This window comes from Pipistrellus kuhlii, unplaced genomic scaffold, assembly GCF_014108245.1.
Source record: "Pipistrellus kuhlii isolate mPipKuh1 unplaced genomic scaffold, mPipKuh1.p scaffold_m20_p_1, whole genome shotgun sequence".
Classification (NCBI taxonomy): Eukaryota; Metazoa; Chordata; class Mammalia; order Chiroptera; family Vespertilionidae; genus Pipistrellus; species Pipistrellus kuhlii.
In genome coordinates, this window is record NW_023425404.1 from 88,954,488 (window position 1) to 88,979,590 (window position 25,103).

General features: G+C 54.0%; 1 protein-coding gene across 3 annotated transcripts; it reads left to right on the forward strand.

Moving 5' to 3' along the window:
* The first annotated feature begins 588 nt into the window (after positions 1-588).
* SEMA7A (semaphorin 7A (John Milton Hagen blood group)) lies at positions 589-24,877 on the forward strand. 3 transcript variants are annotated; one of them, XM_036455817.2, is made up of 14 exons: positions 590-843; positions 14,797-14,948; positions 15,450-15,491; positions 15,846-15,938; positions 16,137-16,221; positions 16,333-16,443; positions 17,063-17,202; positions 17,820-18,004; positions 18,859-18,967; positions 19,050-19,248; positions 22,190-22,380; positions 22,574-22,728; positions 22,945-23,006; positions 23,298-24,877. In XM_036455817.2, the coding sequence occupies exons 1-14, from the start codon at positions 672-674 to the stop codon at positions 23,657-23,659; spliced, it is 2,058 nt and encodes a 685-aa protein (XP_036311710.1). In that variant the 5' UTR covers positions 590-671; the 3' UTR covers positions 23,660-24,877. The 3 variants fall into 3 exon arrangements, with proteins under 3 accessions (XP_036311729.1, XP_036311710.1, XP_036311718.1); XM_036455825.2 differs by having other exon boundaries at positions 592-843; positions 22,253-22,380; XM_036455836.2 differs by lacking the exon at positions 15,846-15,938 and having other exon boundaries at positions 589-843.
* Positions 24,878-25,103: the final 226 nt, after the last annotated feature.

Consider the following 25,103-nt stretch of genomic DNA (forward strand, 5'->3'; position numbering starts at 1 on the left):
CACACACCAGCTGGCTGGGGGGAGGCATCCCAGAAGGCTGCTGGCTAGGGAATGGGGAGAGGAGGGAAAGGAGGAGAGGGAGCCAGGCCAAGATGAAAATTTCACCTCACAGCAGAGCAAAAAGGGCTGCTGAGTGTTCCCCGCAGCTCATCAACCCTCCCCCCTTCTTCCCCCCCTCCCCCCCACTCACCTACCTTCGGTGCTTATAGGCTCAGAAGGAGCCATGTCCACTCAGGCCAGCCTATCCTCTGAGAAACACGGTCTTCAGGGTGCAAAACACTGAGCTGGCCGTTAGCGAGTTTGCCTGGTGGTAGACTTGTCTGTACCCTCAGAGAGGTCCTCCCCCTCTTCTAGGCCAACCCTTTCATTGGCTTGGGGGGGGGGGGGGCGTGGATCTGAGGCCCTAAGAGGGAACCAAAACTACCTCAGATCACAGAAGATCTGTGTCTTGTCCCAGTCCACTCAGGTTCTCCTGTGGAATTGCCGGGGAAGGAATGACTAAGGTTCCACAGGCGGTGGGCACTGTGCCCCACTTGGGTAGCCTGGAGGCAAGAAAGCCTGCGAGGGGCGGGGGAGGGGTGGGGTGGGGTCAGGCATTTGACTCCGCCTCTTCATGCTGGTATCGGTCTGTGCTCGGGTGCTGGCTCAGTCTCCGCAGCCAAGTCCACGAGATGACACCGCCTCCGCCCAGATGCACCTCTCTCCGCGTCCCGCGCTGCCGCATTCCCGGCCCACAGGTTCGGTCCGGACTCCCGCTGCAGTTGCTACTGCTGCTGCTCTGGGCGGCCGCCGACACCCAAGGCCACCCGAAGAGTGGACCCCGCATCTCTGTTGTCTGGAAAGGTAGGTGGCACGTAGGGGGGGTGAGGGGGACGGGACGGAGCCCGAGATATGATTCCTCTCGGGTGGGTGCAGTGTGCGCGGCACTGGAGAGGGTGCGTGTGCGAGGCTCTTTGGGTCCCGGGTGCTACTCTCCGGGAGAGGATGGGTCTGGATGAGTGTGAGTGTGCGCTGGCACACTGGAGCCGCTGGAACACAGGGGAAGTGGGTGGTGGGGCCGGAACCCAGGCTAAGTCGCTCCAAGTCCTCCCGCAGCTGGGAGCCGCAGCGCCGGGGCACCAGGGAAGGGAGCGGGGCTCCTCTCTCCGCCCAGAGGCGCTCTCTGTCCTCCAGCATAGGGCCTCCGTGCAAGGCTCTCCTGGGCTGGGACCTCCCCCAAGTCCTTCCTGAGCTGCGGGCTCCGCTGTCGCAAGGAGCCCTGGCTGGGCCAGAGACGGGGACTCGGACTCCTTGCTACCGCTGCTCCGCTCTGGCTGTGGGAACAAAGACCCTGCTGCCTGCCCTCGCCCGGGACCCAGGACCCAGGCCGGTTAAGGGGTGGGCACCCTGTAGCGTGCTGGGACTTGGTGTGGTGCTGTGGAGGCTGGGCACCAGGGCGCTACCTCTGCAATGCCGGCACCAGCACCGGCGATCCGCCCCCCCCCCCCCCCCCCCCCCCCAGTCCGCACGTGGCAGTTGTTACCAGGAATAGGTGCCAGCGTTGTGGGCACAGCATAGGGTGGGGTGCGGCCGTTGGGACCCCACGCAGCAGATCTGGGGCGGGGGTGTAGCTTTTAGGCTGCGGTGGATATACGAGTCTGAAGGACAGGAGTCTCCCTCAGGGGTGCCTTAGTTAAACAATGGGTCCGAAAGCCGGTTAGGTGGGGTTTGAGGTTTTATGCCATGAGGGATTGAGCTCCCCTCCTCTGCATTGCACGTAAATGCTTCTCACCCCCAGGACAACTGGGTTCTGTCCCCTAATTTGGTGGTTCTTTGACCCCCTGTAGTGGAGGTAGACTCAGGGTGGGGGTTGGAGAAGCCACCTGGTCTGGCCCTGACAGGGCCCTTTGATGACTGAGGCGGTTTGCAGGGATTGCCAGAGCCTGAACATTATCTGGGGCAGGTATTCTTAGTAGAGAGAGAAAACCCTACACAAAACCAATGGCATGAACTGCAGCTGCAGCAGAGAGAATGTGACTCGCACAAGGTCACTGGAAAAAGTGCAGACAGGGCTCTGATCTGGCATAGGACCAGTGCTAGCACTGGGTTAGGGAGGGGAGAAGGATTTAGGCCACACAAAGGAGGGACTAAGGGGGCCAGCTCTGTAACCCAGCCTGAGATATTCTGGTGGGAGTGTAGCAGAGTGGGTGGACCTCTGGTGTTTACTCATGATAGACACCTCCAGCCCAGGCTTCCTCTGCCTTCCCAGCATCTTGGCTTTGGGTCAAACCCTTTGGCTGTCCTGGACAGCCCAGCATTTGGGCCCTCTCAAGGGGATAAATGGCCATGTCTAAGTGTTCTAGCACACACACACACACACACACACCCCACCACCAACCCCCTTGCATTTGACTCTGCTTGCCTCCACTCCCCAAGACTTCTGAAGATCCTTCCCCCCACATATTTAATGACCACCAATTTCTTAGTACTTAATATGTAGCACTCCATCTCAGGCATTTCATCTTTCCACCCTGAGCTATTTGAAGCTGCTTTCAGTTCTTTTGCCCACTTTTCAAAGCTTCCAAAGCACCTTTCCCCTCCATGCAGTTCACTATAATAGCCACTCTGGCTGTGCCCTCTGCTTGGTAATACACTAATGTCCCCCGCTGGGATCTGCCAACCCCTCACTTGTCTCGTTCTAGGGCAGCCTGTAGTCTCCTTCATCAGTGCCAGGCACCCCACCGGCCAGACAGACCCTACCATTTGCCTGTCCCTCAAGACCACCAGCTGGTGATGGTATGCCTGGCTGACAGCTGCCTTCCATTTCCTGTGGGGTGACACATGGACAGAAATGGGCCTGGGCAGGGCAACCGCAGAAGTGGGGTGAGAGGAGGATCCCCTTGGCTTTGCTGTAGTAGAGGCCTAAGTTCTTGTTTACTTGGGGTAGGTGGAGGGCAGCCTCCAGGAACAATCAGATGTGGGATAATGGTGGTCCTGGAGCCACTTCTCTATGAGGTATAGGTTGGATTAAGTTTTAAGTCAGGACAGGTGTGGGACTGGGTATGGAGCTCCGGCTCTTCTTTGTGATCTATTTTTTGCTACATGGACCCCTACATCCTAGGGAAAGATTAGATTAGGAAGTTCTGAGAGGTCCCAAATTATACTTGCCAGAGGTTGAGAACTCTTCAAAATATTGAGCCCTGGTCCAGCAGATCTGGGCAGAGAGGGATGTGCTAGCACTAACCTGCTAGGTGTTCTTGAGCACCACACTGTCTCTGACCCTCAGAACTCACCAGAGCAGGAAGGGCTCTGAGATTGTCCCCTGAGGACTGTCACTGATGCACGGGCCAGTCAGAGATACGACTGTTTGGGCCTGCCCTTCCTGCAAGCAGGGGCTGGAGAGGAGTGGGTGTAGGTGAGTGCGGGAGATTGGCTTGCCTGTGGAAGCTCTGCACCCCTCCTCATTTCATCCCCAGTTAGAGGAGATGGAGAAGCTCAGGAAGGTCCTGACCCCCAAGGTCAGAGATGAGCCAACCTGCCCCCAAGGAGAAACAGAGCTACCTGCCCAGCCGGTTCTGCCTCTCCCTTGTCCAAATAAACAACAGGATGTTATTATTGACTTGAGGCTGCTGGGGAGCCATTATGAAGCTACTCCCCAGGGCAGGGGTTGTTGTCACCCCATTTAGGGGATGAGATCACAGCTGGGGCTCCCTAAGCATCAGCATTTTCAGTGGAAATCCTTGCCCCATTGGGGACTTAGATGTGCTCTTCACCTTCAGGGTGAACCCCCTGCAGAACAGAGAGGAGGCAATTCCCAGGAGGAGATGGGGGTGGTCCAAAGCTGGGAGAGAGATGCTCGGTGATGCCTCTAGGAGCTTCCTGCCAAGGTCTGTGGCCCTCTGTCCTGAACAGTGAAGGTTCTGAGAGCAGGCTGGAGTGAGTGATGGCATGGGCTCAAGATGACTGTGGTGTTAGGGGAAGAGATCCCAGCTCTGGCCTGATTTTCTGTGTGACTCTAGGCAAGGGTTTGCTTTTTTTATGAGCCTCAGTTTCCTCTAATGTCCAAAGTGAATGGAGGGAGGAGTTATACTTATGAGAGCACTAATTTCCTGTGACCCCTACCTCTCTGGTGGTAGGCCCATTCAGATCTTAGCTGTAAGGAGAAATTGAAACCTGGGAAATCCTTGAGTTTCATGTTCTTTTCTTTTTCTCTCATGATCTCTGAGAATCAGCTGGAGGAAGTGGCATATTGGTTTGTGGCCTGAAAGGTAGATGGTATTTCAGCATTTTTGACATTTGCTGGGGCCAACCTGTGATGGTCTTGGGGCTGTGCCGGGGGATCCAGGATGAGAAACTAGACAAGTCTGAAGACTTATCAGTGTAGGTGGAGAAATAGGAGGTCAACTTGCAGTTACAATGAAATGTGGCAGAGGGCAGCTGTGGGGGTTGAGGAAGTACATAATCCAGTATCCCCAATTAGGTAAGACTTCCTGAAAGAGATGTTCTGCCATGATGGCAGGAGTAGTAGGAGACAGCTGGGGGATGGGAGGGACAGGAGAGAGCACCTGGCATGACAAGATTTCTGACCCTAAAACTTACAACTAGGACCAGGGAGAGGAAGAGGCAGTGAGTGGGAGATATTGAGTCAGGCTTGGCCTCCAGGTTTTGGGAAGATTTCTTGCAGGAGGTGACACATGAGCTCAGCCACCTGACTCCCACAACCAGCCCTGTGTGGGGAGGACCATGGCTGTCAGGAAGTCCTCCCTAGAGTCACAGCTTGCTGATGGGAAGCTGGGGCTGGGTCCTGGGAGACCAGAGTTTTCCCCCAGCACCAGCCAGGCCCTGCGGAGGGAAGAGGGGGAGGCAGATGACCTTCCTCTGACCTCCCAGGAACTTTCACCTTCTTAAGAGGGGTCAGAGGAGGGGGGTGTAGGTCACTCCCCGGGGTGGGAGACAGGGAGAGCTGGACACTCTTCTATGAGGGCCAGGCTCAGCCCAGGGAATAGGGTCCAGTTGCCTGCAGGGGGCAGTGGTGGGAGTGGGTGGCCCTTGTGGTGATAGCTGGGGCCCCATCTGATATCCTGTCCTCCTCCCCCGGCCCCATGTCACTCATTTCAGCCACTATAGGGCCTGTGTCGCAGGAGACTGACCACACTTCCCCTGCTTTGGGGCTAGAAACTTCCTCTTCTCTTGGTTTCCTTTTTTGGCAAGGCCTGGCTGCCCCGGAAACCTCCTCTCTCTCAGGGCAGGGGAAGAAGGGGTCCTCTACAGCAAGGAGGACTCGTTGGTCCCAGCAAAATGGGCTTCCACCTTCTCTAGCTGGCCCAAACCACAAGAGACCAGGAGATCCATCCCCTCCCTGCCTCTATGGGGGAGGGGAGTGGTTCTCCACCTCCAAGCCCTTTGCTTCCCAGCCTTGGCCTGTGTCCTGCTGTGTTTCCAGAACTGTGCCCTGGCCTCTGTGAGGCCCCTCCATCCCTCTGGGTCATTGTGCTGAGAGTTTTTCCTGGGACACACAGAGACAGAGCCACCACTTCCCCAGTCCTACCTGGTAGCCTGGCCCCATTCCCACCTTATCTTCCCTCACCACTCTCCAATTCCCCACATTTTCTTGCCTCAGGGCTGTTTCCCTGCACCCCATTCACTCCCTTCTTTCTTTCTGCCCATGCTACCTCACTTCCTCCGAGGAGCCTTCAGCCCACACAACCTGACTGGACAGAGTTTAGGACGTCAGAAAAAAATCAGATCTGCTGAGCTAACCACAAGTTCCACAGATGGGGAAATTGAAGACAATGATGACAGAGACTTGCCCAAGGTCACCTAGTGAGACCGGCATAGCTGGGACCAGGGCTGTGTCTTCTGCTCCTGGCCTCAGTTCTTGGCTTCCCAACATTTGCCTGTCTGCCTTCATGCTCTGTCCCAGGCTTAGAGTTCCCTGAGTCCCTTTCCTCCTTGGCTGGCTCAGCTTGAGCCCAGCTCTTACTGCCCCAGCACTATCTGCTGACGTGAGCCCTACTGTCATGACCTTCCTCCATTCTGGATCTTAGATTTGGGCCTGCTCAATGCACCTCTTCTGCTTTTTCCTCGGGGAAGCTGGGCCTCAGAGGGTCTTTGCAAGGGCAGGTTGAACTGTGTCATGATTTGGGCTAATCTGGGTTTAGCCTTCACAGCATCCTGGGATTAGGCTGATCTTGAGTATCTCTTGCACACCCTGCTTCCAATCAGGGCTCTGTGCCAGCAGCCCCACGCAGTCCTTATTGTAGAGGGCAGCTACCCCCTGCCCCATGCCTCGGTCTGGGGAGAGAGGAGGAGAAGCCCTGGGCAGCACCCAGGTGCCCAGAGAGCAAAGCCTGCTGCCGGTAACTAGGGAAGGCACCTGGAGATATCAGGAAGGACCAGTAGATACAGCCAAGGACTGTGACAGCAAGAAAGGTCACTGTGGAGTGTTACAACTGGGGAAGACTTCCTGGGGAAGGGAAAAGAACCAAATGAGGGCCAGGGACAGGGTGTGGGATGGGGATAGAGAGCTGCTCATGTTTTTTGTCTTCTGAGTCTGAGGGAGAAAAGAAGGTCACCATGATAAGCTCAGCACCCTGTCAGTGGCCTGGGAACCAATTTTAAGATGTTTCCTTGTTTTCTGACATGGGGTTTAACCTACCCCAGTCCTTGCTCTCCCTACTATCTCATCTGCCCCAAGGCTTGGCCTGGGTAACAGGGACTTGCCCAAGGCTACTCAGTGAGACATGGCCTCCCTCCACTTGTCTGTCTAGCCTTGCCTACAGAACTCCACACCAGGCAGTGTGATCTGAGAGAAGGCGGTGTGTGCCAGCATAAGGTCAGAGGGAAGATGGAGCAGTGAGGGATAGAGCAGTCTGAACACTTTCTGGAGCCACAGGGGTTGAGGCTAGATCTTCAAGGACAGATAAGACCATGTACACTGAGAAAGGGGGAGAACGGTCAGAGGTGGGAAGAGTACCAGCAAAGGTGTGGTGATGAGAAGGAGCCATGGCAGAAATGGGTAGGCTTTGTCTGCCAGCTAGAGGAATTGGGCCCTGCTGGAATGGGCAGTGGGTAGACATGGTGGGTTCTTGAACTGAGGAGCCAGGGGTAGAGGTGAGTATTTTTATAATTTAATTTTAAAATATTTCTCAATTACAGTTGTAATTCAATATTATATTAGTTTCAGGTGTACAGCATAGTGATTAGACATTTATATATCTTATGAAGTGATCACCTAAGTCTAGTACCCACCTGGCACCGAACAATATTATTGACTATATTCCCTATGTCAGTGGTCAGCAAACTCTAAATTAGTCAACAGAGTCAAATATGAATAGTACAACGATTGAAATTTCTTTTGAGAGCCAATTTTTTTAAACCTAAACTTCTTCTAATGTCACTTCTTCAAAATAGACTCGCCCACGCCATGGTATTTTGTGGAAGGTCCACACTCAAGAGGCCTAAGAGAGAGCCACAATTTGCTGACCACGGCCCTATGTTGTACTTCATAGCCCTTAACTGTTTTGTAACTATCAATTCGTTCTTCTTAATCCCTTCACCTTTTTCACCCAGATCCCAAGCCCCCTCTCCTCTGGTAACCATCAGTTTGTTTCCTATATTTATGAATTTGTTTCTGTTTTGTTTGTTCATTTATTTTTTTTTCTTTTACTTTGTACATACAAGCGAAATAATATGGTATTTGTCTTCCTCTGTCTGACTTATTTCACCTAGTATAATACTCTCTAGATCCATGCATAGTGTGGCATATGTTAAGATTTTATTCTTGTTTATGGCCGAGTAATGAGCCAGTGTGTATGTGTACCACAGCCTCTTTATTTAATGGTCCACTGATGGGCACTTAGGTTGCTTCCAGTTGCTTCCATATTTTGGCTAATGTAAACAATGCTGCAATGAACATAGAGATGCATATATCTTTTTGAAATAGTGATTTGTGTTTCTTTGGATAAATACCCAGAGGTGGAATTGTTGGGTCATATGGTAGTTATATTTTTAAGTTTTTGAGAAACCTCCATACTGTTTTCAATGGTGGTTGCACCCATCTACATTCCAACCAATAATTCATGAGGGTTCCCCTTTCTCTACCCAAGAGGGGAATGTTTTTGGCAAGTGCTGGCTGGTGGTAACCTTCCTGGCATGTATAAAAGAAGGGTTTGTGAGTATACCCTGCAATTCTCTGTAGAATATGTTCTATTTCTGGGTAGAGATCTCAGAAAACTTATCTTCTCAGTTAGTTATGCTGGTCATCACTCAGTGCTGTGCTGCAGCCCTACACCCACCACACCACCCATCAGCCTGTAGACCCACGCTCACTTAAACACGCTTTCCTGAGGGCATCGTGGTGGAGGTCAGGGCTTCACTAGCCAAGAGGCATCTGAGCAGGCTCTACCCTCACTGGGCCTTAGTCTCCTTATCTGTATGGAAGAGGCTGGCCTGGAAGCTTCCAAGGGCCCATTTATGAAGCACAGAATTATAAGCACAGATTCCAGAGTCAGTCTGCCTGAGTTTTAAACCTTCTCTCCACCTTAATAGCTGTGTGATCCTGAGCAACTTATTCAACTTTTTTGTGTCTCGGTGCCCTCATCTGTAAAATGGGGATAATAAAAGAACCCACCTAAGAGTTCAGTATTATTAAATAAATTAATATATCCCCAAATCACTTAAAACAGTGCCTAGCACATGGTGAATGCTATGGAGTGGTTAGGTGTTAGGTAGGGGTATCACTATCTTCATTGTCATCATTTTCCTCCTTTGGCATCTCTCCTTTGGTTTCTGATGAAATAAGGCTCTGGCAGCCCAGCCCCCACCAGCTCTCCCTAACTGGCTGCCCTTCTACTGCTCCCCCACCCACCCATTGCTGGCCCAGGCTATGCTGACCTGGGAACCTTCTTTTTCTCAACAGTCTTCCCATCCTGCCTACCTGCCTCCACTAACCATCTTCTGCCCTCTCTGCCACCCTTGCCCTGGATCTGGGCCCAAGGGCAGGCCCTGCAGCTCTATTCATTTTTTCCTTTGAAGGAGTCACCAGCTGACCTTGGCCTCACTTTGGGGCTTTTAGAACCTGCTGGGCTGAAGAACAAGTGAAGCTCCCTAGCCAGTTTAGCTCGGTGGATGAGTATTGGCCTGCGAACTGAGAGGTCCCAGGTTCGATTCCGGTCAAGGGCACATGCCCAGTTTTTCAGGAGGCAGTTGATCCATGATTCTCTCTCATCATGGATGCTTCTCTCTCTCCCTCTTCCTTCCTCTCAGAAATCAATAAAAATATATTTTAAAAAAACACACAAAACAAAACAGGTGAAGGTAGTTGGGTCATGGTGTTCGTGCTGGGCTTCCTGCCTTCCCTGGGTGTGTTGTTTCCTCTGCTCCAGTTGGGTCTCAGTGCTAACCTCCTGCCCTGAGCCCCTGAATCTGGCTCAGCTTAGCTCCCCTACAGCTTGCTTTTAACTGTCCCATTCCCTCCAAACCTTTGCCCCAGCTGGTCTCCTCACCAGCCAAGCCTCCTGTCCTTTGAGCACAGTGGCTCAGAGCTGGCTTGAAGAGCCTTAGTTTTCCTGTCTATAAGATGGGCATGCACCCCTTGTCTTGCCTTTTCTACAGGGTGGTTGGGGAATTTGGTGGGCTGGTCAGTGGAGGCAGATGAGGATGTGGCTTCTGCTGACTCACCTCCAGAAAGTTGTCTCTCACTTTGCCAAAAGTGACCCATGACCTAACCTTGATTGTTTTGTGATTTTTCAAGGTTGATGGTGGGTCATAAAACCTAGACCTTAGCAAGTACTAGCTGTTGCAATCCATAGAGGAGGAAAGTAAAGTCAGGAAGGTCCGGCCCCTGGTCATGGTCATACCCAACCAGTCGCCTGGCTGCCAAAGGAAGAACATGGCTTCTTGGAATCAGGGCTGAGTTAACTCATATATGCGCCCCTCCCACCCACAGCTGACCTTGGTGGGCAGAGGAAACACCCCTTAGCCCAGCCCTGTTCCCTGGCTGATAAAGAGCGGTAGACCTCTCACTTCCCATGACTAAGAACCTTATCAAGAGCCTGCTACCTGTCTAGTGCTTGGCTCTGCCCCTGCCAGACAGCTGGCTGGAACCTTGTCCTGCCAAATACTGAATGTTACCAGCACCCCAGTAACAACCATAGCTCCTCCTTAGCATGAGTCAGTGCCACCCTGGAAACGGGGCTTCTGGTTATGAAGAGTAGCTTCTCACACCCTCATCCTGGGCCATATCAGGAGAGACAAAACCAATGCAACATTTGCCCCTTTTAACTCCATTCACCCAGTGGAATAGTTTCCCTCCACTGCTCTGACCCAGTGCTACATTCTACCTCTGTCACTTATTGGAGTTTAAGGCTTTGGTTGCTAAAAGTTGTTGGAGATTAGGACCCCACCTGAAAGGCAGGTGTGTGGGTAATTCCTGTCAGTTATCAGATTAGTGCCTTCTCAACGAATAGGGCGGAGAGGGTGGAGAGCAGGAGATGACTCAGGGAAGTGGAGAAAAGATGACATACAGCTTTTTGTAAATCCTGAGGCTCTCAAGAAAGTTCAGGATGTGGTTCCAGAGGACTAAGTTGTGTGCTGGGTACCAGAAACCCTGGGCTGTGACCTTGCCCTGCCCCTAGTTCCTTTGCTATGTGCCTTGGGCCATTGATACAGCCTCTCTGGTCTCTATGTCCCCTCAGCCCAATGACTGTTCCGATTTCCTCCCTTCCACCTTGTGGGTTTCAAAGGGTGGAGAGGCTGCCAGCTAATTCCTGGACTCCAGGTGGGCCTTTCCTCTTCTCTCTGCCAGCTGTGTGTTAGGCAAGGGTGTGAAGTGGGTGGGGGTGGGGCGTAGCTCCTGCCACCTGTTGTTGGGTCCCAGTTGGAGGTTGGCCTGGTTTTTGCTGGGTGTCTGAATTCCTACCATTCTCAAAGTCAACCTCAATACCCACTTTCAAAGGACTCCTTGAGTTTAGCATTCAAGACCTGTTGGGTCAATGGGTCAGGTTGAAAGGCTGTCCCTGCCCAAACCAGACTGTGGGGACTGTCCCTTGTTGCTCCCTTCAGGGACAACAATACCCCCTTCCCATTCCAGCTCTTTGCCCTCCCCTTGGGCTATCCTCTCACAAGCAAAGAGGAAATGGGGACAGCACCCAGAGAATATGAGAGAAGGAATGGTGTTCCACTCGGCAGGCCTGCTTTACAGAAGTCCAGACTTACCCCAGCCAACTGGCTGCTGGGACAGTGGTGGGAAGGTGGCAAGCATGAGAGGAATCAGCTCTGACTAGTTTCCACAGGATCAGGCTTTAGGGACAACCCAACTTGGGGGGCTATGGCTGAGGGAGATTGCCTCCCACACCCAGCCATCTTCTTGACCCTTGTTTTGGTCTGGGCTGGGCCTGGACCTTGCCTGTCCTGACACTGTGAGGAGGTGGGGTCTCAAGGAGGCCCATGGAGACATGCTGAGTATGGGGCAGCCTGAGTATGCTCTTCCTTGATCCAGAAGAAGTAAGGGTTGGAATCACATAGGGTTGGAGGAGGGGGTCTTGTACCAGGCTGCCTCTGGGGCTATGCCCACCCTGTGTTCCCCTAGCCCCCCTCCCTTGCCTGAACTCCTGGTTATTCTGGGAGCTTTTAGCTACCACTTAGTCAGCCACTAATGCATCAGGCTGGAGAGTGAGGGGCGAGACACGGTGGTGCCAGACGGTGCTCCTTTTAGATATCCAGGATGGGAAGCAGAGGGGGCTGTGCAGGCAAGGGAGCACAGAGGTGGGGTGCTAGAAGAGGGGTGGCTTTTGGGACACTGACCCTGCTCCTAGGAAGGAGGGAAAGCACCAGAGACTGCTGGGCGGTGGGTTGGTATATCATTGGGGGGCCGCAGCACCTTCTCTTCCCATCACACAGGTCCTTAGCCTGCCTTCCTGATCTTCTCTGGTTAGTTCTCTGTACTCACCATGCAGTCAGCTTCCCTGCTTTGCCTGGCCTGTTTCCCCTGCCAAAGTCAATTCTTTTTCTGCCTGTTCTTGATCCATCTAGCTTGAATCTGCCTTCCTCATCTCTTGGGTTTCATAAAGAAGCAAAAAAAAAACGTGTTTAAGGATGTGACAATTGTTCCCCTTGGCTGGGCCTTTTTAGGGGCAGTCCCAGCCTTGCTCTGCATGGGCAGAGCATTGAAGGCTGACCCCTCCCTGGCCCATGTTGGTGCCATGGGGCTGTGGATCCTGGCCCCAAAGGCCTGGTGCTGCCTTCACTTCCAGGCAGCCCTACTGCCCCTGAGCCCCCAGCCCCCGCTCCTGCCAACCTGAACAAAGCGTCCTTGTCCTTTCATGTATTCATCGAGCTCAGACACTTCCCCAGCACAATCAGACCCTTAGAGGGCTTTGGGCTGTGCAGGAGCAGGTGTGGGGCTGGGGTGGAGAATGGGCCAAGTCCAGGTTCTGGTGCCGGATTGGTGCCATCCCCTCCAGCATACCACTAGGCGCAGAGCAGTGAGGCAGGAGCCTGGGGGTCAGTGGAGGCAATGTTCCTGGGCTCCTGTTTGTTATTCTGCAAAATGGGGCCAATAATCTCTGCCTTCCCTGCACCCCAGGGCCTGCAGCCAGGTTTGAGAGGAATAGGGCTCAGGCTTGCAATTCTGTGCAGGATTACCCTGGCCCCAATGCTGCAGTCCCTCACATGGAGCTGCAGCAGCTCTCACCCGCCCTCTGTGTCCTCAGAAATTCTTTGTGAGCAGCACCTAGACAGTTTTGCTTGAGCATTATGGGGGCTTGCTTTGATGTGGTGACTCCCCGCAACTGATTTCCAGGTTAGGGCCAGTTTCCCTGCAGACCTTGCTCTTCAGGACCAGGCTACTGCCTTTCCCATCAGACTCCACTTCCCCGGCAGGACTTCAGACGCCCAGACAAGGGCTCCTTCAGGGCCTCCTCTGGTGCTTCTTTCCAGGGGTGAGAGCTGTGTCTTGATTGTGGCCTTGTTGCTGGTGCAAGCTGAGGTGACTGGTAGAGATGGCCAGTATGGCCCAAGGGTTGGGGCTCTTCCCCTTTAGCCTTGGGGTGAGGGGTTCAGAGCTTCTGTCCCAGTCCAACATCTCTAGATGCAGACACAGCTTCTCCTGGCCCCTGGCCCCGGGACCCTGGCCCCTGGCCCCTGGCTGGCTGGGGATGTGGGAGGGGAGCTGGGGCTGCTGACTGTCTGGATCCCAGGCTGAGCTCTGGGCTCTGGGCTGTGGGATGGTGGCTGCTGCTCAGGCTGCAGGTGCAAGGGGAGCTGTGGGAGCTGAGTCAGGAAGGCCTTGTATCTTCTGGCTGCTGACCCCAGCACTCTAATTTTATCTCAGCTGGGAAGGAGCCCTGCATAGCTGGGACTGATGGGGAGTGGGCCTCACAGTTCAGGGAGGCTGCTTGGGCTGTTTGTGGAGTGCCCAAGGAAAGCCAGGTGAACCAGAGGCAGTGAGTTCAGCACTTCTCTGTGGCTCACAATGCTGCACTTCCTAAACGCTCCTGACAACCAATACTCAGTGATGGACTAGGCAGTCTGTCCTGCCGCCTAGTGTGACATTGGGCTGGCGTGTCTTCAAGGAGCCCTCAGTTTCCATCTCCACAGTGAGCCAGGCTACAGCTGAGGTGGAGAGTGTGTTACCCCACCTCCAGAGTGACTTGGCCACACAGGCATGCATCTTCAGGAATACAGGAGTGTTGCACTCCTTGCCCCGTTGAATGCAGAATCAGTTGGAATGGCTCAAATGGCAGCAAGAAGAAAAGGGAAGTTCTTTTCTGTCCGGGCTGGAGTGTATCTTCCTTGCGTATCACTGCTAAGCTGGCTATCCCGGGAGTTTGCTGTAGCTGAATATACAGTGGTCAGGCCCCATTCTGGCATGAGGCCTCAGGGTGGTCGGAGGTGGGAAGATGTGAGCTGTCCAAACCCTGGAATTTAGTTCTGCAACCAGGACAATCTCAGCAATGTCGCTGGAGATGAGACATCTCCCCCGAGGCAGTATCTGCAGAGTTTCCTTTTTGGGCAAAATTGCCCAGATCAGCCCTCCTGTTTAAAGGCCCAGGCTGTGCTCTGTGAAGGACATCTTATCCCAGAGTTGCTGGGGAGGGAGGGTGGAACTTGACCCCTGGGGTGAGCTGGCACCTCCATGAAACCAGGCCAGAGTGGGCCAGGCCAGCGTCTAGCTGTGGGCAGGAGCTTGGCTTTCGTTAAGGGACTGCTACTGACTTTACAACCTTGTGCTATACCTGCTCTGGGCCCCTGTTTTTTCATTGTGAAATGGGAGGGAATGGACATTTAGATTTATTTCCATCTCTGATGTGAGCTGACCTATTCACTGAAGGCCTGGGCTGGGCCAGGAAGAGTTGGAGAAGGCTTCTTGAAGGAGGGGATAGGGTGCTGAACAAAGTGATTCTAGGGAACCTGGACTCTAAGTGGGGTGCTTAGAGCCCTGCTACCTGCAGGGGGTGGAGATGGCTGCTTGCTGTGTTGTGGGTTGCAGAGCCACGGAGGTCCTGGTCCCTCTTGCCTAAGTCCAGCCTGTTGGAAATAGCCAAGTGTGTGGGTGGGCAGTGGTGGGGGAGGAAGCCTGCTCTCCTAGGGGTCCCTACTCTGAGGTCACATATTATAGGGTAGGGGCCATGGCTTTGGGGTGAGGACCCTACCAAGGTACCCCTCACTTCTTCCACTTGTGACTCCGAGTCCTGGTGCTGCCCCAGCCCAGACTCAAGCACTAGTTGCCAGGGAGGTGCCGGGTGCCTGAGAGGGATGATAGAGTCTCCTGCCCGTGGCTCAGCCTCAAGTTTTTGCCAATTATCTCCTCCTCAGGCCGCACAGGGAAGGACCGGGTGGATTTTGGCTCAGCTGAGCCACACACCGTGCTTTTCCATGAGCCAGGCAGCGATTCTGTGTGGGTGGGTGGACGTGGCAAGGTCTACCTCTTCAACTTCCCTGAGGGCAAGAACGCCTCTGTACACACGGTGAGCCTGGGGCCCTTACTGCCCCTTTCCCCCAATTCTCCCCTTATTTCCCTCTGGCTTTGGTGAGGGGGCTCAGGGAATTAGGGGTTGGGAGCTGGCATCTTCTCCTAAACTGGTCCACCTTCCGTTTTATCCCATAAACGGTCCCTGGGGGAGGCTCCCTGAAGGTAGTCCAGGTGGGAGTGGGTGTTGGTCAGTGTGGAGAAAAGCCCAGAGCTTACCCACCTGGTCAGGTGGGCTGCACTGATGGGGGAGTCCTGGGCTGGAAGCTGAGCTCCACAACCCCATCGCCCCTGGCTTCTGAGATCCCTCGACTGGCGCTCTGGGCTTGGCTCAGTATCGGGCAGAGCAGCCTGTGTGACCTTGGTGAATCACACCCTGTCAGAGTCCTAGTTGCTCACCTATGCTATAAAATGAACTTGTCCTGAGGGCACATGGACAGTGTTTGCAGGGCAACTGACCCCTCCAGGGTAGACTAATGCTTCCTCACCTCTCCCCCAGGTGAACATTGGCTCCACCAAGGGATCCTGCCTGGGCAAGCAGGTGAGTGGAGGAGAGGGAGTGTAGAGGGGAGGCTGGCGCCTTGGAAAAGGGATGAGAGTCCCTGGGAGTCTGAGGAAGGAGGCACAACCCTGCCTTGGGTGCCCCAGTCTGAGAGGAAAGAGGCAGCCCTGTCTTAGGGTTCCCAGTCTGAATGGGAGACACAGTCCTTCTCCAAGGTCCCTGTGTTCTTCCTCTGCTCTCAGGGGAGTTGGGATCAGCTGCATCCCCTCTCGGCTCTCCTTGGAGACTGCCTCCATGCTCAGCCTTCTGATTCTGTCTTCTCCAAAACGAAGGGTTCTGGTTTGAGTCCTGTCAAGGCATCTGACCTACCTCTCTTCTTCCCCTTCTTGGCAGGACTGTGAGAACTACATAACACTCCTGGAGAGACAGGGTGAGGGGTTGCTGGCCTGCGGAACCAATGCCCGGCACCCCAGCTGCTGGAGCCTGGTGAGAAGGCCCTTACCCATATGCCTTGTCAGCTTGCCCTTGCATGGGTGGGCTTCTGCCTCCCAAAGTGGGAAGGAGGAGGGAGACTCAGAGGCTGGCTCACCTTGTATAGAATGCTTGGGAGGAGGGGAAGCTGGCACCCATGGGAAGCAGTAGCCATGGGATTGTGTGGCTGTCTAACCCCTTTGTCTCCTCCAGGTGAATGGCACTGTGGAGTCACTTGGTGAGAGGAGAGGTTATGCCCCCTTCAGCCCGGATGAGAACTCCCTGGTTCTGTTTGATGGTAGGACTGCTGCCCTTGCCTGTGGGAGGCTGATCAAATCAGTGCCCATGCCCAGGGGAGGGACTTCTAAGAACTGTCTTCCCTTACCCACACCCCTTCCACCATGACCAGGGGATGAGGTGTACTCTACAATCCGGAAGCAGGAATACAATGGGAAGATCCCTCGGTTCCGCCGCATCCAGGGCGAGATTGAGCTGTACACCAGTGACACCGTCATGCAGAGTGAGTCAGACTCCAGCTGGGCTGGGGTAGACCAGGATGTGAAGGCCCACGGCGGCTCATGGGATCCGCATGTCCCTTGCGGGGGCTCCCCAAGGGCGACTGGGGCCGCAGGCCAGTCAGGAAAGTGGGAGTTTAGGACAGGCCTGAATAGCCAGAGCTGAGGATGTTGGCCTGGCAGGGAGCAGAGGAACAGCAGAGGCAGATGGGCCCTACACACTGTGGTAACAAAACAGAGGAGCCGCAGACCCAGAGTGGGGTCCCTGGGAGCCATAGTATATCCCTCTGCTGAGCTCATGTGGGGGCAACTCTCCTTCCCTCCTCATTAGGGCTCTGCCAATTAGGCAGAAGTGACATAAAGGCCCAGGGACCTTCCTAGTCCCCAGGCATGAAGTCATTGCTCCTGGGCTGATGACATCTTTGTAAGGGGAGAGCAGAACAGATGTGGGATGGAGGTGCTGAGTCTCAGACCCTTGGGGTATTGGGCCTGATGTTCTGAGTTTTATTCCAGGTCTGATTTGCTCCAGGTTTGTTTGTGTAGAGTTGGGGGGTGTGATGCAGGGTTGGAATGGGTCTCCCGAGCAGGTTCCCCCTGACACCAATTCACATGTATCACTGGTAGATCCACAGTTCATTAAGGCCACCATCGTGCACCAAGACCAGGCCTATGATGACAAAATCTACTACTTCTTCCGGGAAGACAACCCTGACAAAAATCCTGAGGCTCCTCTCAATGTGTCCCGCGTGGCCCAGCTATGCAGGGTGAGTGGGTGGCTCAGTGGGCAAGAGTGTGTGTCTATGCGTGAATAGGTATGAGTGTGTGAGTGCCTGTTTGTCTGAAGGAGTGTGTGAAATGTATAAGTCTGCGTGTGGGATGTATATGCACAAGAGTGTCTGTGCATCTGTGAGTAGGTAAAGATGGTTGAGCTCATGTGCATGTGTGGCAGTGTGCAAGTGAGTGTAGTCATCTAAGAGTGTGTATGAGTGGGAGTGGGGGTATGAAAGTGTGTTTACATGTACGTTTCAACAGTGTGAAGGTGCTGGGATATTCGAGTGTGTCACCTGTGTGTGGTGTGTCATCTCTGTATGAGTGTGCATGTGTGAGAATGGACAAATGTGTCTGAGTCCATCTGCTCTGTAGGGACAGACCTAACACCCTCACCCTGCAGGTCCCCACTGATGGCCCAGTCAGCCAGGCCTTCTAGCTGAAGCCTGGCTCAGGAACCTGGCCTGAGTCACAGGGCACCTCTGCGTGGTCCCCTGGCAGGTCCCTGCCCCTTTCAGAGCCTACCTTCCTCCTCTGAAGTCTTGTGCTGACATTCCTGACTTCAGGTGCCCAGGGGGTACTGAGGGGCCTCCTTTTCCCTCCACCCTTTCAGGGGGACCAGGGTGGTGAGAGTTCACTGTCAGTCTCCAAGTGGAATACCTTCCTGAAGGCCATGCTGGTGTGCAGCGACCCCCTCACCAACAAGAACTTCAACAGGCTACAGGATGTCTTCCTACTCCCTGACCCTAATGGCCAGTGGAGGGACACTAGGGTCTATGGTGTTTTCTCCAACCCCTGGTGAGTGACCCTTGTCCTGGGGCTGAGTCTGGCATTAGTTACGTGTCTAGTAGGGATTAGAGGGCTTGGGCCCACCTGAGGGGATGGCTGATGATGAGCAGGGATGCCAGGGTTGTTGCTGGGCCTGGAGTGGACACAGTCAGCGTTTGGAGAGATTTTTGTGCTGGTATGTTTCTGAGTTTGTACAACTAGTGTACATGCATGTACTGTATACATGTTCATGGCAGTGCCTGTGTGTTCATGGCGTGCCCAGAGTGGGTGGTGGGCCCTTGAAAAAGGCTGCTGAGGCTTCATAGGGTGCTCTCACACCATTCAGACACTGCCTGCACCTGGTAATTCACATCTCTTAACCACTCCCATTGATTGAAAATAAGGCAGGCAAACGTGTTGGTTGTGGGAGGAGTTGGGACAGGGTAGGGAAGCCAACACCCTGCTCTGTGGCTCCCATGTGGGTGGACCCAGCTGGCCGGGAGGGCGTGTGGTCTGGCCTTGGGCGTCAGCATCCTGCAGCTGTGTCCAGAGAGGCAGGGGAGCTGCCCGCGGGATGCACACGGGGACCCTACTGCTCTGGCGCTGGCCCCTGAGTCCTGCGGTCCCGTCAGGTTGTGGTTTTAGATCGCAGCAGAAAGAATTAGGTGGAATTTCTCTTTCTCCTTCCTGCCTTCAGTGGTGGCTGATGACTCTTAGGCACTGGTCTTGGCCCCTAGGGTAGTCCCTGTCTTCATGGAGCTCATAGGCTGGGGAGCTTGGTTAGAATGCTCTAGTTGTGCCCTATATGGTGCTGAGCTGGCCTGAGTGAATGAAGGTGGGTTAGTACTGGGCCCCTCACTGAGGTAGTCTCTGTGTCCCTCCAGGAACTACTCAGCTGTTTGTGTATATTCCCTTGGTGACATTGACAAGGTCTTCCGTACTTCCTCACTCAAGGGCTACCACACAGGCCTTCCCACCCCTCGGCCTGGCAAGGTGAGCACTGACATCTGCCATGACCCAGGCCCCACCCCACTTCCCAGCCACCCACTGACCTGGACCCACTCTTCTTGTCCAGTGCCTCCCAGGCCGGAAGCCGATACCCACGGAGACCTTCCAGGTGGCCGACAGTCACCCTGAAGTAGCACAGAGGGTGGAGCCCATGGGGCCTCTGAAGACACCACTGTTTCACTCTAAGTACCACTACCAGAAAGTAGTTGTCCACCGCATGCACACCAGCCACGGGGAGACCTTTCATGTGCTTTACCTAACTACAGGTGAGAGACTACCCCATGACCCCTCGTCGGCCTTGTGAAAGTGGGTGTGAAAAGTATAAATAATAACGTAATTAACATGTGGTTGGATCGTTATACCTGGAAGGAAGAATTGAATGACTGAGAGCTGTCAGGAGTTAGTATGTTTGGCTGTGGAAGAATCAGGCAGAAAGGGCTTTCTAGAGGAGGTGGGGGCAGAGGCGAAGAGGGGAAGGCATCCTTGGGTGGGAGGAGAGCAGGTTCCAGGATTCCAAGGCAGAAAGGTGGCCAGTCTGAGCAAAGCCAGGTGCAGGTTTGGTTCTGATATCTGATTCATGAAGCTGGGAGGAAGAGATGTGGAAAGCCAGGAGGAACGATCTGGTCACTGGGTATCCTGTGGGCACCTACTAGACAGAATGAGGAAATCTAACCCTGTTCCCTGTCTTTGGGATTATGCAGGTGAGAGGAAACATTTGATGTGGGATGCACAGTATTTAATGAGACATGAGGAAGGGCTTCCAGGAAGCAGAGCCTTTGCAGTCTTGCAGAGGCTCCTCCTCTTCCCAAGGAGAGCAGTGTCTGGCTGAGCCCTGAGCTGGGTGGAATGCCCTGGGAGATACACCTGCATCCCAAGAAGCCCCTGGCCATGGAAGAGCCAGCCCTGAGCAGGTTTATGGCAGCTTCCTGGTCCCAGTTGTGGGCAAAGGGGACTCCTGAGAGTGACCATGGAGATCAGTGCAGAGAGGCTACAGCATTTCTTTGAGACCAGGTGGGCAGTGATGCCATCAAAAAGGGCAGTGTTTCCCCAAGATGCTAGCACCTGGGCTCCAGGGCTCAGCCCGACCCCTCCTGTGTGATTTCTGCTGTTGCTTCATCTTGGGATCTTCTCAGGGCCACAGTGGCCACATCAGTTCCCATGGGGCAGGGTCTGGTTTCCAGGTCCTGAGATCTCACCTCTTTGTTCCTCCATTCATCTTGGCTGTACCGATGGGCTCTTGTCCTTGCTCTGCTCCAGTAGTGGCTGACCTAGCTGCTGCAGTCAAACAAGGCACTGGGGTACAGCAGAGGAGAGGTCACACAATGGGGGACTAGGAACAGGAACCAAGGACAGGAGGGTGGGGCCTGGGCCAAGGGAACCGTGGACTCTTTTCTTGCAGACTTGGGAGGTGAGCACACTTGAATGATGAGGGTACTTATCTTGGTTCTCCCTGAGGGCTGTAGGAGAGGTGCCATTTGGAACCTTTAGCAGGAAGAATCGGAGCCAGATAAGAAATAGAGCTTTCTGAGCCCTCTGAAGGGCACAAGAGGCTCTCACAGCTGGGAGAAACTATGGGAGGCTCTCACTGGGCTGTTGTGGAAGTAAGTGAAGGGCTGTGAGTGGGCTGGGAGCTTGTCAGGCCAAAGAAGCATTGGGCCACATCCCAGATCATACAAGAGGCATCACAGAACTAAAAGACATGTCTTAGGCAAGCAACCATCTTTGTGTCTGACTGTTGTTTTGGAACAAGCGATGCCCTGGGGAATCGAGAGGAAGGGAGGCTGTTCTAGAAACTGGACTGAGGTGATGTGGGATTGGAAGGATCCAGGGGTCAGGATGCCCATTAGACCCCAACAGTTGTGAACGAATAGAGCACTGACCTTGGAGGCAGGCAGCTATTATGTGACCTTGGAATCCCTGTCCAGAATCTAAGATTCTTTTTAGATTTTATAAAAATTTCATAAGACTAAATACAATGTAGAGTCCTGGATTGGATCCTGAAACAAAACAAAAACATTAAATCCCAGTAAAATCTGTAGCTGAGTTAATAATACTATACAGTTGTGATGAATGTGCCATATATATATATATATATATATATATATATATATATATGCCCAGTGATTGGAACGGTGGTACAACCAATGGCTATGACGCACACTGAGGCAGCCAACCAGCCTGATTTGGGCCCCAATTGGGCCCCAAACCCTGATCAGGGGCATGGCAGGCCAGCCAACCGCCATGGCCCCTCCCCGCTGCCAGTCCGGCCCAATGGGCCCCCAATCAGGGTGGGCCAGCTGAACCCCACCTGTGTATGAAATGCCCAGGCCTCTAGTCTATACTAATAAAATGGTAATGTGCTAATTAGTCCAAATGTCCTTCTAGACAAAGCCATGGTGGCAGGAGCCAAGACAGAGGCAATTAGGAACAATCAGGCCTGCAGGGGAGGGCAGTTAGGGGTGACCAGGCTGGCAGGGAAGCAGTTAGGGGCACCAGGGCAGCAGGCAGAGGCAGTTAGAGGCAGGCAGGTAAGTGGTTAGGAGCCAGCGATCCCGGATTGTGAGAGGGATTCCAGATTGGACAGGGTGCAAGCGGGGCTGAGGGACAGGTACTCCCATCCCCCAGCTTTCCTCCCTACCATGCATGAAATCTGTGCACCAGGCCTCTAGTAGTTATATAAGATGGTAGCATTAAGGGAAATTGGGTGGATGGTATATAGCAAATCTCTGTGCTATCTTTGCATTTTTTATGTAAATCTGAAATTACTTCAAAATAAAAAGGTGTATTTAAAGAAAAACACATCCTTAAGTTGTCCAGGAGGCAGGGCAGTTATAGAAAAAGCTGAGGGGTGAGATTCTGATATCTCTGTGTTGTAGTCACAGCTGTGTGATCAAGTTGCTTAGACTTTCTGAGCCTCATTGCCTTATCTGGGAAGTGGGGAAGATAATAACCCACAAGCAGAGATGTGGAGGAGAGAAGTAATGAAGGGTCAGCATTTTAATTGGGTGTGCAGGACTGCTGGTTCTGTTCTTCATGCTCCAGCTTGCCCAGGTCCTCCCGGAGCTCTGGGCCAGCCTTGGAAACTTCCTGGGCTGCCCTCTGACTCCCAAGTCCCTCACACTCACCTTACTTAGTCTAGTGACCCTTGCCTGAGCCATGACTTCCCAGGCCTCCCCACCTGTGTCTTCTCTGGTTGGTCCTATGTAGAGGGAGGCTGCTTGTCTCTGAGGTGGGATGCCCATCTGTTAACCCTCTGCCCACCACCCACAGACAGAGGCACCATCCACAAGGTGGTGAAGTCAGAGGAGTGGGAACGCAGCCTCGTCTTCAACATCATGGAGATCCAGCCCTTCCGCCGTGCGGCAGCCATCCAGGCCATGTCACTGGACCCTGACCGGGTGAGCCTCCACACTCCCTGCCCTGCCCTATGAGGCCACCCTGTGATGGCCAGCTAAGGACAGAGCTCTTTTGCATGTAATTCACATGTCCTTCTCAGAGCTTCTGGGCTGTAGGGTAGACGGCCATGGCCTGGGAGTTTAAAACTCAGTGTTGGAGGTGGGGGCCCTGGTCTGACTTAGTCTCTCATTCCAGCGGAAACTGTATGTAAGCTCACAATGGGAGGTGAGCCAGGTGCCCCTGGACCTGTGTGACATCTATGGTGGGGGCTGCCATGGCTGCCTCATGGCCCGAGACCCATACTGTGGCTGGGACCAGGGCCACTGTGTCTCCATCTTTAGCTCCCAAAGGTATGTTGGCTGGGACCCCTTCTCCCTGGGAGAAGATAGAAACATGGGTGGGGATGGTGAAAACAGGCTGCAGGAGGCATCAGTGCTGGGTACCGAGCCATTCTGGCCGGACCCTCCTCTTGGTAGGCACTGTGGCAGATACTGGGTGGGGGATGAGGACAGGAAAGGGCAAGGTGTAACCTCCTGTCTATTTAGCCTCTCTCTTCCCAACTCCAGGTCAGTGCTGCAGTCTATTAATCCAGATGAGCCACACAAAGAGTGCCCCAACCCAAAGCCAGGTACCTGATTTAGCCCTGCCTAGGACCCCAGTCCAATGAGGGTGGTACAGCCTTGCCTCGATTTCTCTGTCTGAGGGAAAGCTGGCCTATTCCTGGGGGGCCCCATATAGTCCTTGGTGTGGGGGTGGTATAAGAAGGGTGGGGTGAGGGAGGCAGGGGAGAATAAGGAGAGTGGGTGCTTAAGATTCTTGTGTTCATTTAGAAGCTTTGACCTTAGAGGCCTCGGGGAGGACAAAGCCTGTCCTGGGAGCTCTCAGCCCCTCCTCACAGTTGCGTATCCATCCCTCCCAGATGAGGCCCCACCTCAGAAGGTCTCCTTAGCCCGGAACTCTCGCTACTACCTGAGCTGCCCCATGGAGTCCCGCCATGCCACCTACTGGTGGCGCCACGGAGAGAAGGTGGAGCAGAGCTGCGAGCCTGGCCACCAGAGTCCCAACTGCATCCTGTTTATCGAGAACCTCACGGATGGTCACTATGGTCACTACTACTGCGAGGCCCAGGAGGGCTCCTACGTCCGCAAGGCCCAGCACTGGCAGCTGCTGTCTGAGGACGAGGCCAAGGCCCAGCATCTGCTGGGCTGTGCCCATGCCCTTTTGGCCTCCCTCTGGCTGGGGGTCCTGCCAACACTCATTCTTGGCCTATTGGTTCATTAGGGCCTCCTGGGGCTGGGCATGTTGTAGGCTTCTGCAGTCCAGGGGCACTAGAAAAGTCTCACACCCAGAGCCACCTGGCTGGGAGCTCCTTGCCCACCAAGGTTCCAGGGGGACCGCATAGCTTGACAGGGGACACCAGCCACAGGCAGCTGCTGGGTGGTGAGGGCTGGAGAATGAAGGCACTGGCTATGAAGCTGGGGCATTGATGGCCCAAGACTTTGGAGATAATTTTTCAAAACTTCTTCCTCAAACGGCCCAAATTCAGTGATGCTTCTGGCCCAAGAGCCTGTGGGCCAGAGAGGGGTTGGGAAAGGGGAGCTGGGATCCCATTTCTGGACCTTCAAGCTCCCTATACTCAAACTGGCCCCTCATCCTCCCTCCTGCCACTGCAGGGCTGGTTAGTGTTCCTGCAGGCCCAGGCTGCCCTCTGTGGCCCTCACCAGCCCTGGGTTCCACTAAGGCAGCCTCCTTGCATGTTTATTGAAGGATGTTTGCTTTCCGGACATAAGGACGGAAAGGGCTCTATTTTTATCTTAGGCTTATTTCATGTACTGCTACTTCCGACTGCATCTGTATGAAAATACCAAAACTACATGCCCGGGGTGGGTGGGAAAGGGAGGGGCAGGAAAGGGATGGGTGGGGGGTGGGGCGTCCCAGCCTGAGGCTCTTGGGCATGGGATAAGAGTCCAGGGACATGGTGGCATGGGTTCAAGGAGATGGCATGAGCTGGCTCTGCCCTGGAAGCCCAGGCTGAGGGGTACATTGTCCAAGTCCCCCTGTTGGTTATGAGAGGGGGTGGGGTGAGGGAGACGGGAGAATGAAGGAGAAAACTGAGCCCTAGGTTCACACGTTCATATAGGAATCAGGTCCTCTGGTGGAGGTTCCAGGACTCTGCCCTTGGCATTGGGGGTTGGGGGGCGGGCCCCCTTCCTCAGGGGCTGTGCTTCCATGCTCCTAGCCTCCCACCTTCAGCTCAGGACATGCTATAACTAAGGCTAAACTGTGAATTCCAGTGGGGACAGCCTGGGCCAAGCTCTCCAGGTGGGTAGCTCTGCCCAACCCTGTCCCTGGATTTCAGCAGAGAGCTGGACCTTCTCTGGTGTCTGGCCAGCCCCGGGCAGGGCCTGGGGCTGGCGACCTTCCAGCTTTGGTCACTGCATCTCTTTTCAATGCACTTTAACGATGTAACATATTACTAATAAACAAGCTATTTATTTACCTGTGCCTGCTCCTTCCCTTCAAAGTCATTCTGGTGGTGGGGGGTAAGGGTGAGGGTGAGGGCTCTTGTTTGTAACTCCACCTCCTGCCTGTGTGATCATCACCCCAACCCCCCACTAGTGCTCTCTGTAGAACCTTGGAGGGAAGGACACCCTCAGCAGGGCTTCTAGCTAGTGAGAGGCAGGAGCAGGATCTGAATCCAATGCTCCTGAGCAGTGCACTGCCT